Raw genomic sequence first — 23,302 nt, 5'->3', positions numbered from 1 at the left:
ATTGGCCATAGAGGAACACCATGGACATCGACACAATAAAGAAGCTCCTGGTAGACGTTCAAGTATTGCTGGACGCTTATCAGTCCGACGCCACGGAGACCTCTCGGGCTGAGGCCCAGGAGAAGGCGCTCGGATTGGCCTGCGCATTGGAAAAGCCTCGCGATGCGATCTTGAAAATTGCCTACTCTGTACGTTTCCTTTAATCAAGTACTACTTTTCAGTAGGAAACCTAACTGTGTCAATTCAATCAGCCAACAGTTGTCATGGCCGTGAAAGTGGCCCATGACTTGAAGGTGTTGCCAACGTTGGCGAAAGCCACGTCTCCCGTGCCACTAAACGAGCTTGCGGCCTTGAAGCCGGCAGACCCTTTGTTGGTTGGTTGGTTGGTTTACTCCACAGTTCACATAAAAAGCAATCACTTTGACTAACGCCGACTATTTCAATAGAGCGTATGATGCGTGTCCTAGTAGCCCATGGTTTTGCCGAGGAGCCAGAGCCATGTGAATATCTCCCTACGGCCCTCTCCAAAGAAATGACCCAGCGGACGTCAATTGGTATCGTTGAGTCCCTGTATGTATTCCTAGCCCACTCTCTCCCTCTCTTCGATTTGAGCATTACTAACCAACAGAATAAAAGCTTCCTCGAGTTCCTTCCCGGTATCCGCAAAGTTCCCGAGTACCTCCAGGTGATCGGATACAAAAACCCCGAAGACCCCTTGTTTGCTCCGCTTTAATATGCGCACAACTTCAAGCAGGATGGCTTTGCCTGGTTCTGCGAGAATCCCGCTGCCCTCACCCGTTTCAACGCCTTCATGGAAGGCCAGCGTGCTGATCGTCCTCACTGGGCTGACTGGTTCCCCATCTCCGATCAGATCCTAGCTAGTGCTCACAAAGGCTCAGATGGGACCCTCTTAGTGGATATCGGGGGTGGTCGCGGACATGACTTGCTCGGCTTCAAGCAACGGTTCCCTGACGCTCCCGGTAAGCTGGTCCTAGAGGATCTGCCCACGGTGATTGAGGAGGCACGGTCCGCCCTTGATCCCGAGGGCAAGGGCATTGATGCGGTTGGATATGATTTCTTCGCTCAAGAACAGCCGATCAAAGGTAAACGTCTGCTCATTACCAAATACCGTGTGGTTACTGACGAAAGTCGATGAAAGTTGCCCGTGTCTACTATTTCCGGAACCTCTTCCACGATTGGTCGGACGATAAGGCGCGCCTCATCATCAGGAATCTCATCCCTGCCATGGAACGCGGCTACTCAAAGGTGCTTATGGAGGAGTATATTATCCCGGATAAAAACGCGCGAGCACTAGAGGGGATGACCGATCTTGCAGTGATGGTATTTTGCTCCGACTAGAGCGCACACGCCAGCGATTCACAAACTTACTGGAGTCTGCCGGTTTGAAGGTGACTAAGTTCTGGGCCCGTGAGGGAGATGGACAGGGAATTATTGAGGCGGAGCTGGCCTAGGCTTGTGGCATGCCGTTGCTCTCTCCCCGATGGCAGTTGGTAGAGACCTGTGTCTAGCTGGTTATGATGATATGCACCAATCTTAATTGACGTGGTATTTAATTGCCTCTATAGCATAGTTGGAAGATGTAGCTGTACTGGGTATTCGAGAAGGCGCGCCACCTCTGGCGCGCAGGCGTTACACGCCGGTCACTAGGTGCATAGGCCTAGTTTAAACATCCCTGTTGATTATGCAAGGTTAATTCCTTTGGGAGCTGACTGCTGCCAACGACCCACCAGACCCCGGCAAAGGGTCTGTGAGCTTATTGCAACCTTGGAACTCGCTTTCTCTGTCACAACCCTTGTCTGTCACATCCGGAATCTCCGGTGTTAAAGGTGCCAATCCAAGCCCTGTTTCACGGTAGGTCGGGAACCATTCCAGGTCACCAGGTGGCATAAGACAGTTGTTTGCACAGGCCAGATGCCGGCCATCCTTGACGCAGGTCTTTGACTACAGCTTTGACCTTTTATCGACTAGCCCGGGTTCGGCCATGCAGCCTCAAATCCAGTATCAAATCCGGACGACCACGTTTCATCGATAAAGGGCCATTGCATCATTTCCGTCTCCAGCTCATGTGGATCCAACATGACCTGCTCACTAAAGGCTATGCTCGAATGGGCTGGACAGCCTGTTGGTCCATGATTCTGCGTCACGGCGGCGTCCCTCCCAGATACATCTCGCCTACGCGTTATAGATACGTCATGGCGCGGACGTGAACAGCGAATATCACCATACTCATCCAGTGTGCTGGCTAGAGTCAGATGGCCCGGACGGTCGCCGGAAGCTGTCTGCTCGTGGTTACTTTTTGCGGTCTCGTAGAATTTGCTAGCTTCTTGCACAGTCCGCCACTACTAACGGTTAGTTTATTAAACATACGAGGGAGTCCAAATAGACTTACCCAGCTATGGCCAACTGGCCAGAAGTCACAAAGTCTTTCGAGGTATGCGAAGTTGCCTCTTTTCTCTCGCTCGGCCCGTTCTTGGCCCCCCGGGTAACCTCGTGGCGACACAGTGCCATACATATTGATATGAGCAGCAACAAAGACACTAAATCCTGCGTAAGGCGTAATCACGGACGCACCGGATGCTTCCAGGGCTGACAGGATGCCACCGATGTTCTGGGCCGCTTCAAACAGCTCTTCAATCGCGGCCTCGCACCAGGTGGATTCTTCCAAGCTTGTTGCGACTCGCGGATCATGATTCGGGCCATGTAGAAGCTTCAAGCTCGATAGCACGCGGTCGCGATGAAGAAATAGGATGCTAGACGACTCAGTTAGCCTCTGTATCAACGGTTGTCTCATTGACTAATCATGCATGCCTCATAAAATAAACCAGGTTGATGTAGGCGAAAAGTTCCCCGTATCCCAGAGCCACATGTGCTTGGGCACTGGTACTTGGATACCGGACTGTCACATCCTGCAGGGATCGCCATTCATCCAATTCCTCCTTGAGACTTTCCCACGTTTTCTGCGGCGATAGCTCGGTATTCAATGATGATGATGTCCGACCACGACGGCTTTCGTTCGCAAAACGCAGGATTCGCACAAAAATGTCAAAACCGCGAGTCACGATCGTCAAGCCGTGATCAATGGTCATGGCAGCGGAAAGAGGGGAGTCTCGGGTGAGGTTGGCAGGCATCAGCCGACGAGACGCTCGCCGACCAAAATTGAAATCATGATCGCCAATGGGCAGTGGTACCGATATCTGGCGAAAGGATAGGGCGAAATGTTGACGGGCACCCGAGCTCAACTCACAGTCTTGGGCGAAGCAACACCAGTACGTGCGGACCAGCTGTTCGTATTGAATCTGGGAGGACTGAAACTCATCTGGGTTGTGTTCCATGCTGTCGTCTGCAGTCTTCAGGAGCGATTGAATCATGTATGTGGCCATTCCTTCTCATGTGTGTGAGCAATCTTCAACACAAACGAATATGTAAGTTATATACTACCTACCGCTGTACATCCACGCCTTATAAGGGCGGCCTGACCCCCATTCGTATAATGAGATTATTACCAAAGACTGTGCCAAGTAAAGAGAAGCACCTTCGAAGGCCCGATGGGCTAACTGCACCCGCGCATATTCAGCGTATATCTCTCCTGGTTGCAGATGATGCTGCGGTAGGAACCGCGCACAAAGGGCGAGCAATGAAGCCACGAATACCGAATCCACCGACGAGGGATTGGTGGATATTTCAGCAATCAGAGACGGATAATGAAGAAAGTTGGCCACGGGAAACTTTTTGCGATAGATATCACAGACGCTGATGAGGACGGATGAGGGGATTGAAGCAATTGGATTGGAAGATGTGGCAACTGGGCACCACTGCCTGCCATTGCTTCCGTTCACCGGACAGCTTTCTGCTCCCGACCTTGAAGTCGGTCTTGTCTTTGACTGAACACGCAATGAGTCGCGTCTAGGGCGCAATGGCGACGACCGCGGGTCTGTGAGTACACAGGACTGGCGATTGAGGCGTTGACACCGCCGGCAGGGAGGGTGACCGTCATGGACACACTTGACCTTTGATTGCCTGCAAGATTGTTATTAATCTACTCAAATTGGGGGTTATCTTATCACAACTGACCGACAAGAATCACAGGATATCGACAGCCGCATTATCGGAGTATCTCATTGGCATTCTGTAGATCTGTCGGGAGTATTTGATAGGTAGTGTGGGTTTCTGTGTCGGGAATGTCGGGAATGATGAGTAATCCCACAGTCCTCATTAGTCACGCCGGCTCTTAATCCCGATCAAGCCGTCGGCCAGCCACCGAAACATTTGGCAGAATTATTTGAACAAGCTCCGAGTTTCACCCCTAAATCGCGTATCATTCGCAAGGCCGAAGTTTCCAGCGCAATACCTTGATCAATAACGATTTTTTTTGAATCGCAAAATTCGTACACAAACTACACCAGGCTCTCACGCTATAGCAGCTTTCTTTTATCAAAAAAGAGTCCGTTTCGGTATATATATATATCGATCCTGCAGCATCCGAAGCCGAAACCCCTTTCCCTGGTCGCAATTTCATGGTTCGAGGTCTGAAGGACCGCCTTCCCCTTCGGTCCGAACCACACAAGTCAGGTGACTTTGGAAGAGCTTCGATTCATAGATCATATAGTAAGAATGCCATAAAGTCATTTCACTCTCAATATTTGGTTTACGAGACCACCAAGAAGAAGCCCATTGTCTAGTGTCACATGAGCTGGCGCGTGATATAGATGGACTAGCTGCAGAAAACCACCTTCTACCTGATTAGTAGGAATATATATATCCTAGCCGAATCATACATTTTACATACTTCAATACTTGCCATACTACTAGTATCTTCAATCGAAATGGAGAATCTATCACATCCAGAGCAGCCATTTTCATGAAGCATTAAACATATTTCAGCAAGTCGAACTTCTCACAAAAGTACAAAAAGAGGATAATATATGGTTGACGGAAGATGATCGCCATGAGACTTTGGGTTCGTCGAGCGCACGCTTGTGTGGTTAATTTATATTTTTCCTTTCTTGGATTCTAACGAACAATTGATTCGACAGGAAGATGTACCGGTATATAACGCGGCTATGCCCTGTGCATTAGACCAAGTATCTGATTGGGGTTTATTTTTCTGGGCCCCTCGCTAGGTCGAAGATGCTATGATTCCTACTGGTATACTGCCCGGGATAATGATTCCGTGGGGAGCATTCTCCGCCAAGGAGGTAGCAGCCCGTGTCATTTTTAGCGGCGGATTAGCTGCATATCCGAAGGTGTGTCGGCCAATGCTAGAGGTAGATAGGGTATTGACTGCCGTTAGATTGGTGGAAGGATTAGGGCCCAAGATCTTCGCTTGCGCCAACTCACCAACTTACCATCTCGGCTGTGCCTAGCATGATTCATGATCAAGTAGCTGTGTTGATCGTAGTCTCAAATCCATAGGAGCTTTTAGGCCTCCAAGTCCTGACGACGTAACTTGTTCATATTAGCACTCCCCTTTTGCCGAGACGTTCAGGCTTGGCAAGCGTAACAAGTGCCGAGAAGAAAAATGATATTGATAAGTATATTAGTGACCTGGGGACTGATCTGGCAATATAAATGCCGAAATCTAGTCTTTCCTGGTATTCCATTTTTCTGGTAGATATCCCCCGCGTAATAGCCCTGCTACCATGGCACTGAAAAACTACATAGCTCTAGTGCTGTACTCCGAAGATACCGCGGTTAACTTTTCGTTTACATGGCTTATTTCCACTCTCGCTGTCGCCTACTTAATTTACCAGGCCCTTAATGCAGCATGGAATATTTCACCTTTCCACTCCTTGAGTCATATACCCGGACCAAGGCTGGCAGCTGCAACATACCTCCCTGAGTTCTACTACGACGTCATAAAATTCGGCCAATACACGAAGAAGATCCAGCAATTTCATGAGATTTACGGTTTGCCCGCCTCCCGGTTTGAAGATTGCAAGCGGTACTAACCTATATCCAGGTCCGGTTGTTCGCATTAGTCCCAATGAGGTCCATTGCAACGATGTTCGTTTTGCGGAGGAGATATACCCTCTAGGCGGCAGAAAGCGCAACAAGCCTCTCCACCAAGTTAGGGGCAGTGGAGCGTAAGCATATAGTACCTACCTCTCTATATTCCGAGAATATCTAATCATGTCACCAGAATGGCCCATGCTATCTTTTCAACCGTTGATCACGACATTCACCGGGTTCGACGCACTGCCATAGCCAAGTTCTTCTCGCGTGGACAGGTCTCACGGCTTGAACCGAAGATCCACAGGCTCGCCCAACGTCTCTGTGACAAGATCCTAGCCCAAGGGAAAGATCCACTAGATATCCCGTCCGCTTACAGCTGCTTTAGCACGGATGTTATTTCTGACTACTGCTTCGGTGAAAGCTATGGTTTCCTGGATCAGGCTTCCTGGGAACCGAATTTCCGGAAACCTATCTTCTCGCTCTTCACTCCTGTTTTCGCCTTCCGCTTCTTTCCGTTTCTGGAGCCTTTGGCTATTGCTGCTTCTAGGTGGGTTTGTCCTGCTTGAAGAGTCTTGTATAGATTATGAGCTAACGGAGACAAGTATCTCTAAGCATCTGTCCGAGGACATGGGGCTGTTAATTAAAACACTCACGGTGCGTTCCGGAAATGGAAGATGCAATATGACTGGCTAACTATGAACTCTATTGTTAGGTCGACATGCCAGAAAGCATCCAGAAAACAAAAGCAGACCTCGATGCAGGAATCACAAGCAAGGAGCAGACTGTGTTTGGTTCACTACTTGAGTCAGACTTACCCGCCGAGGAGAAGTCAGTACGCCGCTTGACAGACGAAGCTGCATCTCTGATTGCTGCCGGCACAGAGACCGTCGGCTGGGCCTTGGCAGTCACGACATACTATCTTCTTGCAAATCCCGAAAAGCTCGAACGGCTGAGGAAGGAAATCGATGAAGTGGTTGATGTTTCGGGACAACTTCCCCCTTGGACGACTCTGGAGAAGCTCCCATACCTGGGCGCAATTATCTATGAGGGCCTACGATTATCCTACGGCGTTTCCGCACGCACTGCACGCGTTGCAACCGAAGAGGATTTGGTATATCGAGGCGAATGGGTCGCTACAGGTAGCAAAGCACCGACCACGGTCACCTACAAGATCCCACGGGGTTACGCTATCGGCATGTCTTCGATGATCATGCATCATAATGAGAGTGTTTTTCCCGAGTCGCACTCTTTCATCCCTGAACGATGGCTGGATGATAGAATGCAGCGGAATAAGGAGCTCGAACGCTCTATATTCAACTTCTCCAAAGGTACTCGGGCTTGCGTTGGTATAAAGTAAGTTAAACCCCTCTCTCTTTGGGCCTACATGCAACCGGTATCCTAATTGATCCCTTTCCATAGCCTCGCCTTTTGCGAGTTGCATGTTGTCCTTGCAGCTTTAGCAATGCGAGTGTTTTCGCATATGCGGCTATACGAAACTACGGAAGATGATGTTAGATATGATCATGATTTATTTAACCCGCTTCCTAAAGCAAGCAGTAAGGGTATAAGAGCTGTGATCGTGTCACCAGACACAATCTAAACAGCCTAGGTTAATGAGACCTTTATTATATTTAGTACACAATGATACCAGCTCGCCGTACGGTGTAGAGGAGAAATAGTGGTACTGTTCTCAGCATAGATAATGATCTCGTAACGAACTGGCGTTCTCATTCCACGATCCTATCGTCCCCTGTGTACTTCTACGTATGATGAACGTTCGATCATGTTCGTGGATCGTCGACAAGCTCGTGGTGCGTACTCGACAGGTCCTCATGTTTAACTCCCATTGCTTCACCGCATTTCCGTAGACAAAGCTTCTGCGCCTCGAACTGACCAGTCAACCAACGCGAATTGAAGTTCTTCGACGAATCATACCTATTGACCACGTCGAGGAAAGTATTGCATAGGCCAAAAAGTCCCATGACCCCACAGCAAAGCTAACAGGCGACATGGCCGCGAATTGGGTGTATGGCCAGACCATCCAGGGACTGGAAGAAATGGAAGTAGTATGTGAGGAGCGGTCAATCGACCTCGACCTAGTGCAGGGAATTGCCTATACACGTATGGTTGGTTGAATGTCGATCAATCTTACGCCTATCCGGAGCTTTGACCTCCGATCTAGATTATGAGGATATAACCACTACGAACCGAATAAGAGTGCCGGTCAAATAGACCGAGGTGTTTAAGAAGAAAAACAGCACAGTATTCCAATAACATGGTCATTTAGGGCTCAAGCTAGGATTGCCAGGTGGTTTCCAGTACGAACATAACCTGGTGAATGTTGACGAAGTAGCCAATCATCATCATACTGTCTATTGGTACACTAGACTGAAAAAGGAAAGGTTTATGATATGTAGTGGATGAGTTGCTTGCGCAAACCTCGAATCCATCATACGAGAATTCCACGCCCCCAAATGGATGAGTAGGTATAAATACACGGAGGAGACGATGTGACGGCCATGTTGACCCTTCTTTACTAATTATCTACAGCAAAGCGTGAACAGCGTGTGTATGTCATTCTATATCCCTCTCCCCAGCAAACGTCTAATGTCCTACTACAGCCTCTATAAAAACACGCAATGGCCCCCTTGGTGCTCATCACCGGTGCTACCGGACTCATTGGCTTTCGCGTACTCTTGGAAGCACTCAGTAACGGATATAATGTCCGCTTCACAGCTCGCTCCAAAGAAAAGGCCGAGATAGTCACGTCCAACCCCGTCATCCTGGCCCTCAGTCCTGGTGACCGACTTTCGTCCATTATCCTGCCCGATATGACGGTAGACGGCGCCTTCGACGCCGCCCTGCAGGACGTGACATACGTGCTCCACGTTGGCTCTCCAGTACCAGTGCCTGGATTCGACCCAGTCACACAAGTATGGGAGCCGACAATCAAGGGCATGTCCAGTCTTCTCACCTCAGCATTGCAAGTACCAAGCATCAAGCGGGTCGTCATCACATCCTCAATTGTCGGAAACATGCCCCCAATGCCCGACCCATCCACCACAGTGACTGCCGCCACACGGGTCCACTTACCCGGTCCTCCTCCGAAAAGCTTCTCTAACCTCTTTGAAGCATATGCATTGGGCAAAATCACCCAAGTCATTGAAACCGACGCATTTATCGAAAAGAATCAACCCCATTTCAGCGTGGCAAATATCATGCCAGGCTGTGTCTACGGGCGTAACGAGTTGAAGCTTACTGCGCACGGGGTCCTCGATGAGAATAGCTCCAATCGATACCTGATGGCCTGTATAACGGGCACAGAACTTCCCTTTCCGGTGCATGGTGGCTACATCCATATCGATGATTTGGCGGACATTCATTTGAAAGTACTACGTCTAGAGCCAGGGCCGGGGACAATTGGCAATTTCGGTGCTTGTATCAACATCGATTACTCCGGTACCTTTGGTCATGTTGCGAAGGCGTTCCCTAAGGCGGTTGCGGATGGGACCTTTAAGCGTGGAAATATGCCTACTTTGCCCATGTCCTATGATTCAAGTGAGACGGAGAAGGTGTTGGGCATAAAGTTCCGCCCCTTTGAGGATGCTGTCGTGGATACCGCGCGACAATATCTGGAGAAGCTGGGTAAGGAATTGGCATGATGTTATATCTGAAACGTAGTAGAAATTTATGTAGCTCGGGGCTAATGGATGTAGTCGTTCAAATGTACTAGCCATTATTCACAATTTATGCCACTCATTTCCGGATGTAGAGGTAGTCTCGCGTCATATAAAGCCTCGATATCGTTCTGCTTGGCATTCTAGCTACTGTGGCCATAAGACGTACCTTGCTAGAGGGCCACGTGGCTCGTATTGCTAATGCTAAGGAATGTTCACCTGCTTAAGTATAGCTCGGTAACGAGCTTCCAAAAGGATGAATACTACTGGGCAAAAAGGAGTCAGTCGAACACAAGCTGTCGAGCTAACAATGGCGACTGTAGCTAGTCGATATCCAATTTGGGAGCATACGAAGATTAATGGCTTGCTCGTATAGATTCTTTCCTTATTTCTAGGGTTTCTTGTAGTCCTCAAAACCAGAGGGAAATGCCACAATATCCTTGCAAATCCATCAAGAATACTGGCAACTCATACACACCAAATTCAGTCATGAAGATATTAGTCATATTAAAATCTATAACGCTCAAATGCGCTCCCAACCCGACAAGAAAATGCAGCATCAAGAAAGAGAACATGCAAAGGTCGCTCATGAAAATGCCATCATACTGTCGTCCACTGTTGAACCCACGCATTAAACTTATCCACCTCCAATGAATCCGTCGCCCACGAGGTAACAAGCCTAAAAACAGCCCGCTCCTCATCCAACGGATCCCAGGTATAGAACCGGAAGCGCTCGTACAGCCGTCGCACCAACGTCATGGGCAAAGTGACAAAGACCTGATTCGTTTCCGTCGGCGCAGCCAACGGATAACCCAATTTCTCAAAGTTGGCGGAGATACGCTGCGCCATGGCATTGGCATGCGTGGCCAGATCAAAGAAGAGGTTCTCCCGGAACAGCTCTGCAAATTGCACGCCCATGATGCGCGCCTTGGCCAGCAAGGCTCCGCGCTGTTTCAAGTGAAAAATGAAGTCCTCGGCGAGATGGCTGCGCACGACAATCGCCTCTCCCAGGAGTGCGCCCATCTTGGTCCCGCCGATCCAGAAAATGTCGAGGAGATCGACCAGATCGCGCAGGGTGAGGTCGTTGGACGGCGCGCTGAGGGCGACACCGATGCGGGCGCCGTCCATGAGCAGTAAGAGCTTCCACTGCTTGCACACGGCCGACAGTTCTTGGAGTTCGCGTTTCGTGTAGATGGTTCCCAGCTCGGTGGCGTTGGAGATATACACCAAACGCGGCTTAGCGCTGTGGGGGAAGAATTGGTTCTGGCGCACTGCCCGGTCCAGATTCTCGGGGGTCATTTTGCCTCTGACACCCGGCACGACGATGGTCTTGTGGCCGGAGGCTTCAATGGCACCGGCCTCCTTGTCGACGATGTGGCCCGTGTCAACGGTCAATACGGCCTCGTAGGGCCGTAGACAGCTGGCGATACTGATCAGGTTGGCGGAGGTGCCGCTGGGCACGAAGTGGATGGCTACCTCATCTTCGGTAGCTTGTAGTCGGGCCCGGATTAACCGGCGAGCCTCATTGCTGTATTCATCGGAGCCGTAGGAAACTTGTTGGGTGGAATTCGAGCGCAGAAGCGCTTCCAGTAATTGTGGGTGAGCTCCTTCGCTGTAGTCGTCGGTGAAGCTATACTGAGGTAGAACCTCGGTCTCTGGACAGGAGGCAGGCATTTTTTTCTAGAACAACCACGGAAGGTTAAAGTCAATTCATATAGACCAGAGAGGTTTCAACCACCACAGATGATTGGGGATGAATTTATAGAAATGAAAAAGATCCCACGGTCGGGAATGAGTCAACCCTAACAATGGAGGACATTTTGATAGCGGAAGCTCCACTCTATTCCCGACGTCGGGAATAACAAGAAGATTCCCGTTCTCATTATGTCACGGTGAACCAAGTTTAAATGAAGAGCAGCGTTCTAGAATGGTCCACTTTGGCACACAATGCCCCTTGCTGGAATGAGGTCCGGCGATCAATCTGGTAAGCTTTCCCACCCTTTTGGCAGCACAATCCCGACGCATTGCCAACTCACACGTCAGATGAGTACATGCATACCCCAATGGCTGGGGCCTCCATCTCAGGACCTCATTGACCTGGGCAATCTCTCGTTGCATAGCTGCATTGGTCCTAGAGAGGAGTCCATCCGTGCTACCCGTCGAAGGCCAAATATCGGACGATGAATGGCACCAGGCGCAATCGGAGTTAATTCGGTGCCCGAAAGTGGCTCCTGTATGGCGTTGTCGCACCAGCAATCGCCACCGCAAGAATCTTAGAGTATAATGTCTGACACACACACCGGCCTCATCACGGACATGCTATCGAAGGATACCTCCATCACCATGTAGCTGATCTCGGTGAGCAAAAGCCGAAAGCCGATGTCAATAATCAGGGCCGGAGTATTGGATCTCTGGGGTGTAAGCTTTCGACCATTGCCGTTGATACCCGGTAGACGGGATATGGGGCTCAGATCTGTGGGTCTCGACACCGATGCAATGCACTGGTATCCTTCGCTATCCGGTTGGTCACCTTGGGTATATAACAATACTTTATGAGAACCCTGATGTAAATGAGTCTGGGGTTAAGACCGGGCCAAGATATATATATACCTGACGGTGCCCCAGGTGGCCTCGAGATAGAAATAGTGGACTTTTGTCTTTTTGTCGTATCCTTTCCCGACGTGGATTGTCTTGATAAATCGGACCATTCCCTAAGCACTTTGATCAAGTACGCTATGAGGAAGATTATGCTATCAACCACTAACCATAACACAGTCAGAAAATCTTCTCTAAGCACACCCGGGAAATTGTGCACTTAATAGCCTTCGTACCTGATATATTGACTGGCATATATGAGGGCTACTGACAGTATAGCACGCGTGCCTTAGTTCATGGACCTTGCTACTAAACGCTTCACCCATGGTTATAGGGTTATACGTCAAAGATAAGACATGGACAGCGGAAAAGCCTCGGAGATTCTAAGCGCATCGGCAAGACTGCCTTGCAACAAAGTGGGGCCAGATTGTGTTTGGTGGCATCATGCATGGCATCTTGATACCACCTCTGTCTGATAGGTTGACGACATGGATATACTTACCTACGAACTGTCGTAAATATCCAGATATTGTTTCACACTTCAACCGATAAAACGGGTACCGCTCCTCTGTGTGCTCCGAAGTCCAAGGACTTAGGGGTCCCAGTCTCGTGATGCAACGCTGTATGCACATAGTCCCCACAATGGGCTGAGATACATTCAACAACGTCCTATCAAACTTCTATGAACAACTCACAATATGCAGTCTCAAGTGGAGGTTGGAGCCAGCTACTATAGTGTCGGAGAAGGGTAAATTTCGTTCACCCCCTCCCCTTCAAAGTCCACATTCACTTCCCAACATTCACAAGCGCTCTACAATTACAAAAAAAAAAAAGACCCCAAAACGTCCTATCCAACCCAATGGGAGACATCGCTACCCCCAAAAGCGGACATGCCATTGTATTTGGTGCCTCTGGAGTTAACGGATGGGCCTTTGTGAACGCTCTCGCCACGGGCTATCCCGATCCTAAGGCCTTTGATCATATCACTGCTTTTACGAATCGTCCTCTCGACCCAGAAAAATCGCAATGGCCGATCACAGATAAGCCGTATTTGGTATCCGGCCTGGATCGTATCCATAACACCCAAGGAACGCTCAAGTAGCAGCTAATCGATCGAGTCTCTCATTTAAGAACGGTAACAGTCGTGTATTTCTGTGCTTACGTCATGGATACCCAGCCGGAGAAGGAGATCGAGTTGAACATTGGTATGCTGAATAAGACCGTGCTCGCACTTGAGAAATTGTGCCCGAACTTCCGGGTTGTGGTCTTGCCAACAGGCGTAAAGGTGCGTAGAATGGACTTGGCAACACTAATCTCCAGGAGGTAATGGATATTGACTCATGATAATGTAGGCGTACGGTGTGCATCTCCTTGATAAATTCCCCTTCAAGGACAATCTCCCGCTCAAGGAGACTCATCCTGAAATCTCGGAGCCGTATCGCTCGCAATTATTCTACACCCATCAGTACAACCTCCTTAGAGAGTTATGCAAAGGCAAGAACTGGACTTACTGCGACGTAAGACCCGACATCATCATTGGATTCGTTCCGAACAATACTCTATACAACCTCGCGCAATGGATCGCTCTGTATCTCAGTTTATATCGCAGGATCCATGGCGAGGGTGCGGAAGTGGTGTTTCCAGGAACCAAAAGTTGGACAATCCAGAGTAATGACAGCAGCCAAGACATCATCGCCCGGTTCGCCATTCACGCCAGTTTGCACCCGGAAATGAGTGCGGGACAGAGCTTCAACATAGCGGACAACGTTCAACCGACGAGCTGGTCCGTGAAATGGCCTATCATATGCCATTATTTCGGGCTGAAGGGTGTGGCACCCATCAACGGACCTGGCCCGGATCCTGCGGCTTTTCTTCATGAACATCAGGATGAATGGTTGGCGATGGAGAAGGAGTGCAACCTACAGACCGGACATGTGTTGGGTAATAACATAAGCATTCCATATGCCCCTCACTTCCTCGTATCATCATTCGATTTCGATAGACCGCTGGATCTTACTAAGGCGCATCAGACATGGGGAGATGCTAAAGAGGAAAGAGATGTGCAGGGAGCGTGGTATACCGCATTCGATCGATTCAGGAAGGCCCGAATCATTCCATAGGTGGTAGGCTTACTAGAACCCTACAGTTCACCAGTCTGACGAGACATTCACTGTGAGAAAAACACAAAGAAGTGTTTTAGGTTGAATGATTCGTTCATGATGTTGGCGGATCCTTCCTTGAATCAATCACCGGGTCAAGGTTACAAGAATCGGTATAAGAATTCCAGATTTTGCAGGTTGAGCGAATCATGATATGACGATGCCCCCAAGACATCCGTAAAATCATCTGTAAAGTTAAACAATCCGTACCATTCACTGGACGCTGTAATATCCCCATTCTCCATGCTCGGAGAAGGTTGTAGGGCAGGCGCTAGTGTGGGGTCATTGTGAATAGAATCCATGGCCTCAGTCGGGGTGGGTAGATCCTGAGCTTGATCGGCATGGGCGTTTTTCTCGGTAGTCTCAATCTGGTTTACTGGCTGGCCTGGTGGTGCGACAATGTCTGTCAACCGGAGGGTACGCGCAGTGCTATCATCCAAGCATCGGAAGAAGAGATTCAGTACCCAATTTTCTATATCCCATGTTTTCTGTAGCTCCTGGAGTCCAAGGAGACAGAGCTTTGCGCGGTGTTCTGCCAACTTCTTAGCCGTTCCGGAAGTTCGTCGACAGTGGATAGTATGGATACACAGCGTTGAGAATGTATGGGTGATTCTATTACATTAGCATGTGGCTGGGGAATAGCACGTAAGAGCAAATGAAACATACAGATGGGTAGGCCCGTGTTGGACAAGGTTGTGAGACAGCATGTCCTCAATAATTCTGGTACTCCTCGTGGCGGCATCCAGCGCAACCTGGCCTGCTTCATCCACGGGGGGATTGGAAGAATTGAGGAAGGATGATCGGTGCAAGAGAATGTACAAGTTACTGAAAAGTTAGAAAGCTTTCGTAGGAAAGCCAATGACGCAAACCACTTACTTGTACGTCATGTGCAACAACCCAGTCAAAAACATAGCTCTCGGGGACGCTGCGCTTTCTAGTTTTAGGGCTGTAGGCAAGCATGATTCCCATTCGCATAGTGTTTTCTGTAACTTTGTGCGTGATGATTCATCGGTATCAGACTGCACGGGAAGGTATTGTGTCGAGACAATAGTTCGCACTGTCTTCTTAGCGTGGGCACCAGAAAGGCAGTGAAGGGGACATACATATCCTGGCTAATTTGGCCATTTGCGCCGGGTAGACTATATCTTCATCTCTTTGTGCTCCAAACACATCTGCATCATCCACTGCTTCATCTTCACGGATATCGCTGGGCTCAAGCATTGCAACATCGCAATCCTCGTCTCGTATCCGAGGTGGAAGACCCAAGGCCGCTGCACTCTGCTGATCGCGTATCTTCCTTCATGTTAGAGTAGTTATACAATGAGGGTACAGCAAATACCCACATAAAGGGCCCACCATATGCGTTTCCATAGTTTTTCTTCCCGCCCAGACGAGAAGGGTAGTTTGGACCTAGGAGAATCAGCAGCGCCACAATTCTGGAGTGTTCCGATACCAACATCATATGCATGCCACGCTTTTGAGCCAGGCTGATGGCGACTCCCAGCCAGAACCGTGTATCACGTTCTTCAGACGGGCCTCCGCGCCAAGAGCTCAGCAAGAACAATGACTGCAGCTTGGTCGTTTTGTTCGACTCCCAATCGGCATCATAGATGGCCTTAGCCCGACTATAAAAGAGGAACTTAGCTCGATATCGAACAGAGAACTCCGTGCGTGCAAAGTCTTCGTCGGTGCAAAGACTAACTCCAATGAAGAGCATCGACTGCAGCAGAAGGTGAGAGATATCGCCTCGGACGTATGACTGTTGGGCCGCCAAGCGGTCCAGAATGGGAAAGCATGGGTGAAACCATGTGAAGTAGGCGCTCAGTAGTATGGCACAAGTGTCTTTTGGGGGATAGGAGAATGCACCGTCAGCATGGAGCTGTGCTTGCACCTTTCGCCTGTGTGCGCGAAGAGCTTCGTCGCGCGTACTACTAGCGTCCAGCTTTTCTGGGATGGGGTAGTGAAGACGAGTATTTTGCATAGCGTTCGCCGGACCCTTCTCAGGCGACCGCCGACCCTCGTCAATAACACATGTCAGGGGACTTGATTCTCCTAGGAACACAGTCTGCTGAGAAACGGTTGTCGTATCTCCAGGGGATATCCAGGAAGTTCCAAGGCTGTTCCGACTATATGTCGCACTGCTGCCGCGTTGCCCCAGACGATGACGCTGATCGGGAGAATCTGATGCATCAATATGCACAAGTGAACTGTCACCTGGCCGGAAAATACTATGGTCTGCGGAAACAGTCGAGTCGGAGATTATGGAATCTTCCTCGTGAGGAGTCCCCGACTGCCGTAAAGCCTTCTTGCGAGGATACCTGTGACATATTGGCCTGTCTACTTCCTCGGTACAAATATGGGTCCATTGGATGTAGATCAAGCTTACTTTCCTCGCTTGGAGACCCCCACTTCACAGGGAACATTCATAGAGACGCAGTTGTGACAAGGCCGCGTCTCAAGGACATTACAGCGGATGCGGCGCCGATTGCAATGAAGACACGCCTGCCGGGCGCGCTTCCTAGTCGGATACCGACCCAAGTCGGCTCCAGGCGTCATTATGATATGATAGTACGATTTATAGTTGTGAGTAAATGGAATACCCGGCTGGCATGAGAAGAACACAAGGAAGGGTGAAACAACGAGGGAGGCGCGAAGTAAATGCGGCAAGTCGGCTATATGAGTCTTGGCAGTTGGCCGTCGGCGTAAATTCTACACGCCGAGCGGCATTTGCTAGCTAGCCTGGTTTTCCATCATAAATCCTCCCCCGCATCATCATCAATCCCCAACTCGGCCAAGATCGCCGCATTGTGCTCTCCAACATCCGGAACTGCGTCCATTCTGGCCGAGAATCTACCAGGATCCCCTTGCGTTAATCCCGGGGGCAGCAAGGCTGGAACCGTCCCAGCCGGGGTAGAAACCTCAGTCCACCGACCACGCGCTTTGAGCTGTGGATGTTCCCAAACACCCTGCATATCGTTGACATTACCATTGGCAATGGCAGCCTCATCCAGGAGGGTAACCACTCTCTCCGCTGTCAAAGACGAAAACGCCTCGCAAATGATTCCCTTCAGCGCATCACGATTCTGCGATCGGAGGGAGTTGTTGACAAACCGTTCATCCGTCGCCAAGTCAGGCAGAGACAGAACCTTCTCACAGAAATTGGCCCATTCCCGTTCATTCTGAATACCAAGCATGACTGATTTTCCATCCCCGGTTTCAAACGGCCCATACGGGTAGACCGCAGCGTGCGAGGCTCCTGTGGGTGTCGGTCTTGATGCGTTCTGGTAGGTATAGTACAGCGGAAACCCCATCCATTCGACCATGCTCTCCAACATAGAGATATCGATATTACACCCACGTTTCTCAGGGTCATTTCCCCTTTGGATGATAGCCGCCAAAATGTTAGAGTACGCGTAGCTTCCGGCAGAAATATCCGCGATTGAAATGCCTACTTTAGCAGGCTCCTGAGCGGTCCCAGTAACAGAGAGCATGCCTGCCTCACTTTGGATAAGCAAGTCGTAGGCCTTCTTATCACGATAGGGGCCGTCTGGTCCGTACCCGGAGATATTGCACACAATCAGTGAGGGATGATTTATCTTAAGCTCTTCATGCGACAGTCCTAGCCGTGCACTGGCTCCGGGAGCCAGGTTCTGAACTAGGACGTCTGCTTTACTGAGCAGGCGCATTAGGACCCCATGATCGCGCGGCTTCTTGAGATCTAGGGCGAGGCTTTCCTTCGACCGATTTGTCCAGACGAAATGCGATGCAAGACCATTGACCCGGGTGTCGTAATTACGTGCGAAGTCTCCCACACCAGGCCGCTCGACTTTGATAACGCGAGCCCCCAGATCCGCCAACTGCCGCGTACAGAATGGAGCTGCAATGGCCTGCTCAAGGCTAACCACCGTGATGCCAGAGAGGGGTCCCTTTGGTGAGGCCTGGGTTGAAACGCTGCGAGCGCCTGGGAGCCGAAGACCCAACGCCTGGGATAGCGGTCGCAAGGGAGCCATTCTGGGGTAGATTAATGACAATTATCTGGACAAGATTCTGTCGACGGACAAGATCTCTGTTTTAGATCAGTCCTTCAAAGGACGCTTCAATTTAATAGTGACCTACCTCGGCCTGATCGACCGGTGGGGTCAAGCGGTTATTCGGCGGTTATATGCCATGCCGATGAGCGGGTTTATGCCGGGCATACCGCGCATACCGTTTATTTATAATTCCCAATCACATCTCTAGTGATCGCTTAACTTGTAAATCCATTCGTTATGTCTCGACTTTGCGCTCAGAAAACACTATCGTCTAGAATCAGTCCAGCTATTGGGCGAGTGCTGCCACGCAGCCCGATAGCATCATGGACGACACCGCGGTCAAGGTTCTCCACCTCCGCTCGACGGCCGTTGATGGAATTGACGGGGTTTACCGAGGAGCAATTAACCATTCGGGAAGCGATCTCAGCCATTTGTTCCAAGTTTCCTAACACATACTGGCAAGAATGTGACCAAGACGAACGCGATCCAAAGGAGTTCCACGCCGCGTTGGCTAAGGACGGATGGCTAGGGATTGCGCTACCCGAAGAGCTCGGGGGAGCTGGGCTTGGTACGTTCATCTAATGAAGGAATTCAATGTAGTGACATTATGCTAACAAATGGGTAGGTATCTCTGAAGCAACAATGATGATGCAGACCATCACGCAGTCCGGTGCTGGAATGGCCGGAGCTCAATCTATTCATGCAAATGTGTATGCCACACAACCTCTGGCAAAGTTCGGTACCAAACAACAACTGGAAGAGACTATCCCTAAAATCATCAATGGCACCTGGCGGACATGCTTTGGTGTGACAGAGCCGAACACCGGTCTGGAGACGTTAAAGCTGAAGACCCTTGCCACAAAGAACCCGACGAAGCAAACATACTCAATCTCAGGCCAGAAGATCTGGATTACTTGTGCCCAGGTTGCCTCCAAAATGATCCTCCTAGCGCGAACAACGCCTCTAGAAGAAGTACAGAAGTCGAGCCAAGGTCTATCATTATTTTGTATCGACCTGGACCGGAGCCAGCCCGGACTGGACATGCGCAAAATCAAGAAGATGGGAGGCCGCGCGGTCGACGCCAACGAAGTATTTTTCGACAACTACGAGATCCCTGAAAATACCCTGATCGGCCAAGAGAACGAGGGATTCAAGATCATCCTTCACGGGATGAATGCGGAGCGATGTCTTCTAGCCGGTGAAGCGTTGGGTCTAGGATACGCTGCCTTGGAACGCGCTGCTCAGTACGCAAGCGACCGGGTAGTTTTCGGGAGGCCGATCGGGCAGAACCAGGGGATTGCGCATCCATTAGCGGACGCTTATATGCAATTAGAAGCGGCTAAGCTGGCAACATACCACGCGGCGCGTTTGTACGATACCTCTAAAACGGACGATTCGATTCCGTTCCACTCTGTGGGAGTGGCGTGTAATAGCGCCAAATATCTTGCCGCAGAAGCAGCATTCAAGGCATGCGAACGGGCAGTTCTCAGCCATGGAGGAATGGGCTATGCGGTGGAGTATGATGTGGAGAGGTATCTGCGAGAGTGTTTTGTGCCCCGAATTGCACCGGTCAGCCGAGAGATGATCTTGAATTACGTGAGCGAGAAAGTGCTTCAACTACCGCGCAGTTACTAGTGTTCTACAATACCAAGGCCTATCGTACACAGTTCAAATTCGTTCGTAGCCCATGATTTATCCCAAAGAACTGGTTTGCATTCAAAATGGACAAGGTAGAGCTGTCCTCTTGTCGGGCTCGATGGACAGACTTTTACGCCACAAAGCTATTCAAGGCAAAACAACACCTAATGGCCTCAAGAATACACCACAACTGATAAAGCGTAGAGACAAGTAGTATCGGGAGAAAGACTCTGAATGACCTTGAGGAAAGTCGGCTTCCCGAAAGCATCGGACGGGAAGGCAGCGGTACTAAAGCAGTACAGGGGAACCTATTTTACTCTCAAGCACTCTAGATACTTTTATAGTTCATATGCTCGCTACCCCAATACTTCCAATATGAATTTTCATTGTAATATTAATCATTTCTATACGTCAGGCATTTCACTCATTACACAGTGCTCTTCCCCCTCGCCCGCTTCAACCACAACACGCCGACAAAACATACTAAGCCTGCAGCGTAAGCACACCCAGCAAAGGCGATCAATCCCCAGTACTCCCCATGACACCGACGAATAATTTCGCCTGCGATAGGAACTCCAGTCAATGCCCTAAGCCAGTCAGCAGTGTATTCATGAAGCCAGAGAAGGAGGAGAAGGAGACAGGAACATACCCTAAGCTTACAATCGTATAAACAGTTGTATAAAACCGTCCGTACTGTTCGGTGGGACATAGTTCGCCGACGCAAACGGGAACGAGGCTAATATTACTTCCCGATCCAATACCAAACACCACGGAGAATATAACCGTCGCGGCGACATTTCCATTGGCCGGCATCCAAACACCTAAGACCGCGATGAGACAGAAGATATTCGTCAGGGTTAACATCTCGAACCGGCCAATTCGATCGGCCAGAATTCCCGGTATCCAGCGACCAGGGAATGAGCCGGCATTGAGGAACACTACCATCAGATAGGCTAGGCGGCTGGAGATCCCGTAGGTCAGGGAATATGATGTGATGAATTCGAGGGGGATGAAGAAGCCCCATTCGATGAAGAACGCACCGAGGGTGGTGAGGGCCAGGGCCGGGTCCTTGAGGATTTTAAGGTCGGGGAGCAGGGAGGTGGCGGTAGATGACTTCGGCGGAAGACGAGCTTCGAGTAAGACACATCCTGGGATTAAGAGAATAAGGGTAATAAGTGCAATCACTCTTGTTGCCCATGCGAATCCGATGCGAGGCCCTAAATACTCCAAGACCAACGGAAAGATCACGCCGCCGATGCTCCCACCAGACATGGCCAAGCCAGTTGCACCACCTCGGCGGACACTGAAGAAGTGACCGATAGTTGCAACAGGAACAATAAAAATGAATGAGGTTCCAACTCCGCCAATAATACCGATTACCACTAGGAAGTGCCAGTACTCTTGGCAGAATCCTACCAGGACAAGGGTGAGGACGAGGAGAATCGAGCCTGTAAGCATAAGGAGACGGGGCCCTTTGGCATCAAAGACCGGGCCAATCTGGATACCACAGAAAAAGACGAGGAAGTTGTATATGCCAAAGATCCAGCTTATCTGGCTTTCACTAAGGTGGGATAGTTGATGCGTTGAGATCCATGCCTGATAGATACCGATACTATTCATCAAACCCAGGCCACCCATGATAGAGCTGAAGCTGCCCAGGACAACGAGGTTGGCCCGGAGTCCACCTTCTGGGTAGGACCAGGCGGGATGAGAGGGTACAAGCTCAAGTTGGTCCATTCAGTATGTAATATCAAGTCTATATGTAAGTCTAGAAGTAATGATGAGTCTATGCAACAAGACAGTGCTATTTCTTTGGACTATGTCTAGCTTTATATGATTTCTCCCAACGAGAACCACGTTTCCTTCATGTAAATCTGGCCCTCTCTCTTTTGCGGCCAAGGCATTTCCAAACCATAGTAATGATTCCCACTATCAAACGGCCGCGTATGCCACCATCGGGTTCCAGGAGAGGTCACAGAGCTTGGACCAATCATACCCTTGTTCAACAGCTATCTCCTCAGCTTTTTCATTCTATCCGATTCTTCATCGTGAAAATTTTCGCTGTCATATGCTGAGTACGAATCCACCGTATGAATCATAGTAGAGACACTCCGTCCAACTTCGCCGGATGCCGATGGCCGGGTCGGGCAACATCGGCCGCCTCTCTTGGCATCGTTTCGCAAGGTCAAAGCAGCAACGAAAGGCCTTCATGCAGATCCTGTATGATGTGCTTAAAGTTGAAGTTTATTTGTTGCAATAGAGTAGCAAGAACTACCCAGTGCGGTGTTCGTACCACTGTGAAAGAGACAGTCTGCCGTGTCACTTGGGTATTCCGAGACGAGCAATAGAATAGCGACATGTAAACAGCCTAAGATGTATCAATTATAGCGGCTAACTAACCTCTGCGAATTTAGCTGTACTGAGCCGAAGACCAACACATCAATCTGCAGACGAACCCTAGTACGCCCATCTGGTAGCCATCGGCCAAGCTTCGCCGGGCACAATGGCAATAGACACATAGACCCTGACAGAAGCCTTGTCGGACAGATTGAGTTTGATCGACAGGGGATCCACACCTGTAAATTATCGCAGTTAACTTGCCCGCGGGTTGGGCATGAATGCCGTTTTGCTTCTCGGCTTAGGGCTCGTGGCAAACGCGGGATACATGTGGTTTGCCGGCTGGCCGACGTCCAGCAAACTGGACACAGTAGATTTGCGTGCAGGCGGAGATAATGCGGAGCGGCCCTTTCCGACTTTCGGGACAGAGTAAAAAAAGTCTTGAAAACTAAAGTTAAAAAAAATTAATGGTTGGCCTGATATCCAGGGCGGGGGCAAGAATGCACAAAAAGAAATCAGATCAGGTCGTGCCCGGGATCGAACCGGGATTACAGGAATCAGAATCCTGGGTGCTAACCATTACACTACACAACCGCTGGTTGATGAATGCTGCTTCGTTCTTCTAAGATATAAAGTAAACAATATGAAGGGAAATCTCACTTTCTATCCAATACTTTCAAAGCCATTTTCCCACCTGTCAATCCAAGGCCAGCGCTTATAAAATAAAGGCCTCCCAAAAGTGTTTGAACGCTACTAGTGATAAGATAAGTTTCCAGTTACTCTTTTTCCCCAACCCTTGTACAATGAGCTTCTGCGAGCTCAATTTCATAGACTCGCCACAATGACACTGTCGCCACTATACCTTGATGGCACACAGCTTATATCGATATTA

At 49.8% G+C, this 23,302-nt stretch overlaps 10 protein-coding genes across 10 annotated transcripts; 5 read left to right on the top strand and 5 right to left on the bottom strand.

The window, feature by feature from the left end:
- Positions 1 to 20: 20 nt before the first annotated feature.
- On the top strand, positions 21 to 1,472 carry ABOM_000569 (O-methyltransferase; the record flags this gene model as incomplete). Its single annotated transcript, XM_022527699.1, has 7 exons — positions 21 to 188; positions 252 to 378; positions 447 to 570; positions 637 to 685; positions 755 to 1,103; positions 1,160 to 1,280; positions 1,337 to 1,472. The coding sequence occupies 7 exons, from the start codon at positions 21 to 23 to the stop codon at positions 1,470 to 1,472; spliced, it is 1,074 nt and encodes a 357-aa protein (XP_022394350.1).
- Positions 1,473 to 1,985: 513 nt separating this feature from the next.
- ABOM_000568 (transcription factor domain-containing protein) lies at positions 1,986 to 4,015 on the bottom strand (the record flags this gene model as incomplete). The annotated part of the gene is made up of 6 exons (XM_022527698.1): positions 1,986 to 2,193; positions 2,248 to 2,360; positions 2,411 to 2,791; positions 2,844 to 3,403; positions 3,464 to 3,823; positions 3,880 to 4,015. 6 exons carry the CDS (start codon positions 4,013 to 4,015, stop codon positions 1,986 to 1,988), a joined length of 1,758 nt encoding a protein of 585 aa, XP_022394349.1.
- A 1,645-nt stretch (positions 4,016 to 5,660) lies between these two features.
- Positions 5,661 to 7,573, top strand: ABOM_000567 (cytochrome P450; the record flags this gene model as incomplete). Its single annotated transcript, XM_022527697.1, has 6 exons — positions 5,661 to 5,928; positions 5,981 to 6,104; positions 6,161 to 6,520; positions 6,576 to 6,627; positions 6,686 to 7,326; positions 7,393 to 7,573. 6 exons carry the CDS (start codon positions 5,661 to 5,663, stop codon positions 7,571 to 7,573), a joined length of 1,626 nt encoding a protein of 541 aa, XP_022394292.1.
- A 1,039-nt stretch (positions 7,574 to 8,612) lies between these two features.
- Positions 8,613 to 9,635, top strand: ABOM_000566 (cinnamoyl-CoA reductase; the record flags this gene model as incomplete). The annotated part of the gene is made up of 1 exon (XM_022527696.1): positions 8,613 to 9,635. The coding sequence occupies one exon, from the start codon at positions 8,613 to 8,615 to the stop codon at positions 9,633 to 9,635; it is 1,023 nt and encodes a 340-aa protein (XP_022394295.1).
- A 615-nt stretch (positions 9,636 to 10,250) lies between these two features.
- Positions 10,251 to 11,324, bottom strand: ABOM_000565 (threonine aldolase family protein; the record flags this gene model as incomplete). Its single annotated transcript, XM_022527695.1, has 1 exon — positions 10,251 to 11,324. One exon carries the CDS (start codon positions 11,322 to 11,324, stop codon positions 10,251 to 10,253), a length of 1,074 nt encoding a protein of 357 aa, XP_022394291.1.
- Positions 11,325 to 13,104: 1,780 nt separating this feature from the next.
- On the top strand, positions 13,105 to 14,365 carry ABOM_000564 (SDR family oxidoreductase; the record flags this gene model as incomplete). The annotated part of the gene is made up of 3 exons (XM_022527694.1): positions 13,105 to 13,315; positions 13,388 to 13,530; positions 13,598 to 14,365. The coding sequence occupies 3 exons, from the start codon at positions 13,105 to 13,107 to the stop codon at positions 14,363 to 14,365; spliced, it is 1,122 nt and encodes a 373-aa protein (XP_022394290.1).
- Positions 14,366 to 14,505: 140 nt separating this feature from the next.
- On the bottom strand, positions 14,506 to 16,960 carry ABOM_000563 (Zn(II)2Cys6 transcription factor; the record flags this gene model as incomplete). The annotated part of the gene is made up of 6 exons (XM_022527693.1): positions 14,506 to 15,016; positions 15,071 to 15,229; positions 15,281 to 15,461; positions 15,508 to 15,697; positions 15,744 to 16,722; positions 16,791 to 16,960. The coding sequence occupies 6 exons, from the start codon at positions 16,958 to 16,960 to the stop codon at positions 14,506 to 14,508; spliced, it is 2,190 nt and encodes a 729-aa protein (XP_022394306.1).
- Positions 16,961 to 17,154: 194 nt separating this feature from the next.
- ABOM_000562 (CaiB/BaiF CoA transferase family protein) lies at positions 17,155 to 18,414 on the bottom strand (the record flags this gene model as incomplete). Its single annotated transcript, XM_022527692.1, has 1 exon — positions 17,155 to 18,414. The coding sequence occupies one exon, from the start codon at positions 18,412 to 18,414 to the stop codon at positions 17,155 to 17,157; it is 1,260 nt and encodes a 419-aa protein (XP_022394305.1).
- A 258-nt stretch (positions 18,415 to 18,672) lies between these two features.
- Positions 18,673 to 20,070, top strand: ABOM_000561 (acyl-CoA dehydrogenase family protein; the record flags this gene model as incomplete). The annotated part of the gene is made up of 2 exons (XM_022527691.1): positions 18,673 to 19,003; positions 19,061 to 20,070. 2 exons carry the CDS (start codon positions 18,673 to 18,675, stop codon positions 20,068 to 20,070), a joined length of 1,341 nt encoding a protein of 446 aa, XP_022394294.1.
- A 430-nt stretch (positions 20,071 to 20,500) lies between these two features.
- Positions 20,501 to 21,810, bottom strand: ABOM_000560 (MFS monocarboxylate transporter; the record flags this gene model as incomplete). Its single annotated transcript, XM_022527690.1, has 2 exons — positions 20,501 to 20,660; positions 20,723 to 21,810. 2 exons carry the CDS (start codon positions 21,808 to 21,810, stop codon positions 20,501 to 20,503), a joined length of 1,248 nt encoding a protein of 415 aa, XP_022394293.1.
- Between the last annotated feature and the right edge of the window lie 1,492 nt (positions 21,811 to 23,302).

This window comes from Aspergillus bombycis, assembly GCF_001792695.1.
Source record: "Aspergillus bombycis strain NRRL26010 chromosome Unknown contig00002, whole genome shotgun sequence".
Classification (NCBI taxonomy): Eukaryota; Fungi; Ascomycota; class Eurotiomycetes; order Eurotiales; family Aspergillaceae; genus Aspergillus; species Aspergillus bombycis.
Note: the sequence above shows the minus strand (reverse complement) of the source record. Positions and strands in the feature narration are given on the sequence as shown.